This window comes from Centroberyx affinis, unplaced genomic scaffold, assembly GCF_046629955.1.
Source record: "Centroberyx affinis isolate AG114_WGS23_722 - 3 ecotype Tasmania unplaced genomic scaffold, CSIRO-AGI_Caff_v1 ptg004088l_1, whole genome shotgun sequence".
Lineage (NCBI taxonomy): Eukaryota > Metazoa > Chordata > Actinopteri > Beryciformes > Berycidae > Centroberyx > Centroberyx affinis.
The window spans coordinates 10,706-17,500 of NW_027281873.1; the positions used below are offsets into that span (position 1 = coordinate 10,706).

Consider the following 6,795-nt stretch of genomic DNA (forward strand, 5'->3'; position numbering starts at 1 on the left):
ATCGTTCTACAGATAATAAAAGAATATCAGTACCATGGATGTACTGTATATACTAATGGCTCACTGAAGGTACCATAGTAAAAGGCTTCAACAGTGTCCTCCCTCCTACATTGTGACTGTAGTGCCGCTTAGTGGCGATGCACAGTACTACACCAGTCCCTCTGTGGGGCTTCATCCAGTCTACAGCCTGAAAATTGAAACAGTTCAGTTCAGTCTGATCCCAAATAAAGTTCGTAGTTTTCGAAGGCTGATGTTGATACCGATGTTTTTGGATTGAAGCTGATATTTTGTGCCAAGATTCAATATCTTTACATTTTCACGCCAAAAATTCTGACAACTATTCAGTGTTTCCCCTAGAATTTTGTGGAATCTACATCAACCAGTATAGTATTGATCAGCTCTACAATAAATATGTAATCAATCAAACTGCATCATATCCATCATATCAGAGGTGCACGACACTGACTGGACCAGATCCCATTAAAATTAAAAAAGAAATGAATAGAAAGAAGGTGCGACACACAACCACACACACACACACACACACACACACACACACACACAGACAGAGTGCAGTGTGTACTCACAGGCAGCTGTGTGTTGTTGTTGTTGAGCTGGTCCTGGCTGCTGGGTGAAGCTCCTGCAGGATGACAGTCTAATGACACTCTGTCCCGACAGGCAGCGTGACACGTGTACTTACAACCTGCAGACAGAGAGACATGACTGATTTATTGATTTGATTGATTGATTGATTGATTGAAGCAGGGAAATTACACTCTCTCCCTACATGCACAGAATGTAAAGTAAAGTAAAGGAAAGGAGAGGAAGTATTTATCCCTGAATGTAAAATGACAAACAACCACAAGTGCGTACGTGCATGAATGGGTGTACGCATGCATGGACACATGCGTGCGTGTGTGCGTGTGTGCGTGTGTGTGTGTGTGCGCGTGTGTAACGTATAAGCAAATTTCCCTTAGATATGGACAGAGCCTGGCAGTGCAGTCCAGGTCGCTGTGGCCCCCTTTGCAAATGAAAACCAACAACATGCAAATCATGGCCCAAGCTAACACAGGGACAGGATATGAAGCGAAATGTGTGATATGTAGAATTTGACTTGAGTTTTTGAATGACAAAACTGCTAATTTTGGTTTTAAGCCGCTATTATTTTGTGCCAATATTCACTATATTTAAAATTGACCATTTTCTTGCCAAGCAATTCCAAGTAATTACAAGTATTCAGTGTTTGAACCCTGAATTTTCTTCTTGTCAGGGTGGAAAAGCCTCTGAAACAGCATTTAGATCATCATGGGACACTAAAACTCTCCACTGAAACCCAGAATATTCTATATGTTGAATTTCAGCACAAAACATCAGCAATCAGCAGCTTCAATACAACAAACTATCAGCATCGGCCTTCAAAAACAAATATTAGTCAAACCGGAGACTTGACCAAAGCATCTCTGCTCTCTTTCTCTCTCTCAAACACACACACACACACACATACACACACACACACACACATTTTATACTGGCTAGGATCCAGCAGCACCATTAACTATAAAGACAACTTGAAGAGAGAGGAGGAGGAAGCTTTTATGTGCGCTTCCTCTCAACAAACAAACATTACACACACTCCTACAAAGCACACAACAAGCTAGCAAAGAGCTAAGGTGTGTGTGTGTGTGTGTGTGTGTGTGTGTGCGTGTGTGTGTGTGTGTGTGCGTTCCCAAGATCCTACCTGGCGACCTCTTTTTCACATGCTGCCCGAGTTTATCCGACAGTTTACACATGGCTGCTCCCATCTCCCATCCTCTACCTCATCTCACACACACTCACACACACGCACACACGCACACGCACACACACACACACTCACTGAACACACACACTCAGCCCTATATCCTCGCTAAGATCTGTTATAGGATGAAAACACACTGCCTACACTGCATCGCCTCATCCCCCGCGAAAACACAGTAGCAAGTCACTCTCTCTCTCTCTCTCTGTCTCTCTCTCTCCCCTGTATTGCTCTATGTCTCTCGACCGTTCTATGCTCTACATTAGTCTCTATCAAGACCAGAGCCTTCAGACACTAATTTGCCTAGCCACCATTCTCTCTCTCTCTCTCTCCCTTTCTCTCTCTCTCTCTGTCTCTCTCTCTCTCTCTCTCTCTGTGTTGTTGTGCTGAGTGGGTGATTTACCAGTCAAATGGAGGCCACTGTGAAGGGAATGATGGACGGACAGACAGGAGGAGAGAGAGAGAGAGAGAGAGAGGGGGAGAGAAAGAGGCACGATGGGACTGCTGACTCAGTCATCTACAATCGCTCTCTTTCTCTCCTCCACTCCTCTCTCTCTCTCTCTGCTCACTTAGCTTGTTATGACTAGTGTGTGTGTGTTTGTTGTGTGTGTGTGTGTGTTTTGAACGAACAGAGCTCATGTCTACCCGGCTTCCTGCCCTCTCTCTCTCCCTCTCTCTTTCTCCCTCTCTCTCTCCAGTCATCCGTTCATCCTATCGTCCATCTCGATCCCCCTGGACAATGAACCAGATCCACAGAATAGAGAGGAAGAGAGGAAGCAGCACGCTCCATCCATCCGTCCGTCCACTGATCCATCCATATGGATTGTTGCGTGGCAATACCAATAGTTTGTGCCGATACTAAATACCATTCAATTTGACCATTTTCGTGCCACAAAAAAGCCCAAAGAATTACTCATATTCACTTTTAAGCCTCTGAAACAGTATTTAGACCATCATGGGACACTAAAACTCTCCATTGAAATCTAGAATAAAAATTATTAACATAGCCGCTAACATTGGCAGAGTTGCAGAGTGAGGTCAGCTGAATATGTGTATCAAATTTTGTGACAATCACAATTACGGTGTGGGAGTTATGGTCTTTTAAAGATGAAAATGTTTCACCGTCAATTATAGCGCCACCATCTGGTGGTTTCACATGCTGCTCTTCTACAACTCTTACAAAACCCCATTGGATGAACTCTAAATTGCATGGTGGTCAAGCTAAAGACCTGAAAAGATAATATTTTGGAGATACAAGGTTTTCACCTGACAGCAGCGATATGTAACTTGTAATCATAAATAATTTGTGTGGAATATATTGCATTGGAACCAATTATGGTGAAGATCTTCCCATAGACAACTGGTGTGGTATTGATCAATTCTACAGTAAATATGCAATCAATCAAGTCTCTTTGCACTGTATGAGAGGGTTTCTATTGTCCTTGTGTGTCAGTATGGACTGTAAAATTGTATTAGACTGCTAGAATGTGTGACTCAACTCTATTGTACATTTTCTCATTTTATGAATGTATTTTAGGGATTTAATTGTATTGAAAATGCTAATTTCTCTCTCTCTCTTATGTCACTCCTCCTGCTCTCTCTCACTTCCTCATTCTCTCATGCTGCCTTTCTCTTTCCCACTTCTCTCTGTCTACTTCACCCTCTCTCTCTCTCTCTCTCTCCCTCTGCTGTCTCAATGATAAAAGCATTTTCCAGACAGCACCAATCGATCAGACTCAATCAGTAGAGGAGAGAGCAGGGAAAGCCTCTTAACTCAGCAAATACATACACACACATACGCACGCACACACGTGCACACACGCAGACACACACATACGCACGCACACGCACACGCACACGCACACACACACACACACACACACAAACACACATACAGTCGCACACATATGCACACACACTAATGCTCAGATTTTTCACTATTTGTTCATAGAAAATACTCCTAGCCTCTGTAAATCAGAGCTATTTTTGTTCAGAAGCAGCAGGTCAAATATGGTATATATATATATCTAAATGAATCTAAATTATATGAATCTAAATTATAAGTTAAAGAAAGTGTTTGAGTCATTTTGAGAAAATGTCTCAAAATGAATGTTTATTGTCTATTTTGTGCTTGGTGTACCTGACACTGCTGGTATAAAATAGTATAAATCAACTGTTTATAGTTGTTTTTGCTGATTGTTTGGTATATTTTATGAAAGTATAGTGGTAATAGAAGCAAAATATCTCAAAATAGACCAATCCAGCCAGAATCACCAGTGATCACCTGTGGTGCCTCGGCTTAATAGATTGGATTGAATCTGTGACACGACCACAACCAACAGCCTGTAAATCAAGACATACAGAAAGCTGTTGACCTGATCTGTTATGCTGAGTCTCAGCTGACAGGCCCAGTGGAGGGACAGTACATTAAACTGGACAGACTCACCAGCTTTCTCTGTGTGGGGAAGGTTGTTTTTAGCACAGGCACTCTAATCAGATGACTGTGTGCTGAGGAAGGAACAACGAGCCTTCAGCTCTTCTAACACTCACCTGCTAAAGGACTCACTTAATTTACTACCTAGACACACACACACACACACACACACACACACACACACACACACACACACACTCCCCCCGTCACAACTAAACACCATTTGGCCTGGCTACTAACAGCTGATCCAGCACACTTGCATAACAACACCCACAGCTCTGCAAACTGTACTGTGATTTGATGACATTATTATTCTCATTAGAAAATGTTCTTTCACTCCCCATCCCTCCAGGGAGGTCAAAGGTCAGGTTCAGCTACAGAACAGCAGCCTTACAGATAGTGGGGATTCACTGTTTAAATGCATAGAGTTGGGTCGTCATCAGCATTGGATAAAATTGCATTGGCTCCATCTAGTTCAGGGACGGGCAAACGAGAGTCTGCAGGTCTTCATTCCAACCAAAGACTACATTAGATTTCGCTAAGAGAGGAGCAGAGGGGAAAAGCATCCAAACCAAATTGTGTGTTTAGAAATGCAATCATTTGTTCCCAGCCACTGTTGATGAAGAGCTGAGGACCTCCAATATACAACCCAGCAAGCATGTGATACACAGTGACATACAGGACGGGCAAAGTCCAGCCAATGTCAACCCAAAGGAGCACAAAATATTCACAATATGATATTATGGCAAGGTAAAAATTAATTAATTCATTTTGGTGCTATATTTAGACTGGACAGGTTTTCAACATTGGTGCAGGCCATTGTGTCAAAATCTATTCAATGTCAAAATGTTTGCAGGACTGTTTATTACTTTTAAATGATCCATCAAAAGAATTACACAATTTAAGATGATAACTGAAGATGTTCTGTCCACATTTCATGTAAATTGATATTTTAAAGGAGGTGGAATATTGCAGAAAATGTACTCTCTAGCTACAGATTTTAGACATTATGGTGTTTCCTTGCACGGAAAGGGACTGATCCCGAGGTTTTAACTTATAATTTACACATTAAACTCTAGATAAACTTTAAGTTTGTAATGCTAATGATATATAAACATCGAACAAAAAGTTCGGAAATTTATGTTTGGTAGATTATTTCTCTGTTGTAACAATGCTTCTTGGCAATACATTTTATACCGTTGGAAAGCCTGTTTATTTCCCTTTTAAATGGTACCTCATTTGTAAGGAACATGCATTTGTGGGATGAGCAGCACAGCTGAGTATGTGGGTTGCGCTCATGTAAAATTTGCCAAATCTTCTCTGCCAATGCCAAACAGCTTATTCTGCTGTTGCTATTGACTCTTGTTTGGTGTTGTTTGGTGGATTGGATGATTGAAGTCTATCAGTAACAAGGAAGAAACAAGACATATTGGCAATTTTACAATTTATTCATTTAACAAACAGTCAGGAGCCTCAGTAGCGTGTGGAAGAACCATACACAGCCACAACAGCCTGGCACCTCCTCCTCATGCTGGTCACCAGCCTGGTCACACACTGCTGTGGGATGGCATTCCACTCCTCAACCAGGATTTGTCGCAAGTCAGCAGACGTGGTTGTGTCGGTCACTCTAGCACGAACAGCACGCCAAAGCTGATCCCATAAGTGTTCAATTGGGTTGAGGTCAGGACTGTTGGCAGGCCATTCCATTCTCTCTACTCCCAAACTCTGGAGGTAGTCTCTGATAAACCCCGCTCTGTGGGGGCGAGCGTTGTCATCTTGGAGGATGGAGTTTGGTCCCAGACTGTGGAGATATGGGATCGCCACTGGTTGCATAATCTCATCTCGATATCTCTCTGCATTGAGGTCGCCTCCAATGATGACAAGCCTCGTTTTTCCAGTGATGGAGATGCCGCCCCACACCATCACACTGCCTCCACCAAAAGGTGTTACTCTATCGGTGCAGCAATCAGCATAGCGTTCTCCCCGTCTTCTCCACACTTTGACCCTACGATCCAACTTCCGTAGGCAGAATCTGGACTCATCGCTGAACATAACGTTCCTCCGCATGTTCAGGTTCCAGTGCAGGTGTTGCCGACACCAGCGCAAACGGGCCTGACGGTGAAGGGCAGTCATGGCAGGCCTCCTGGCAGCCCCATGAGCCCGGAGATTGGCTGCGTGCGAACACCAGCTTGAAGTCGCCCTATCGCACAGGCCTTATCGAGATCAGACAAACGTGGCATGCCGATTCTTGGAGCAGACACCAATTGACCACTGTAGTAGGGCCCATGCTCACAGGTGCTGCCAATCAGGTGCCAATCAGGTACCTGATTGTCAGCACCTGGGGGTACCGGAAGCTCAAAACAAGAGTCAATAGCAACAGCAGAATAAGCTGTTTGGCATTGGCAGAGAAGATTTGGCAAATTTTTCATGAGCGCAACCCACATACTCAGCTGTGCTGCTCATCCCACAAATGCATGTTCCTTACAAATGGGGCACCATTTAAAAGGGAAATAAACAGGCTTTCCAACGGTATAAAATGTATTGCCAAGAAGCATTGTTACAACAG

General features: G+C 43.3%; 1 protein-coding gene across 1 annotated transcript in view; it reads right to left on the bottom strand.

Moving 5' to 3' along the window:
* Positions 1-587: 587 nt before the first annotated feature.
* Positions 588-6,795, bottom strand: part of LOC139663680 (ras association domain-containing protein 5-like) — a gene marked incomplete at its 3' end in the record, with an annotated part of 15,770 nt that continues 9,562 nt past the window's right edge. Inside the window, exon 2 of the mRNA XM_071542395.1 lies at positions 588-703. Coding sequence (XP_071398496.1) covers positions 588-703 — 116 coding nt within the window. The remainder of the gene's footprint in view (positions 704-6,795) is intronic.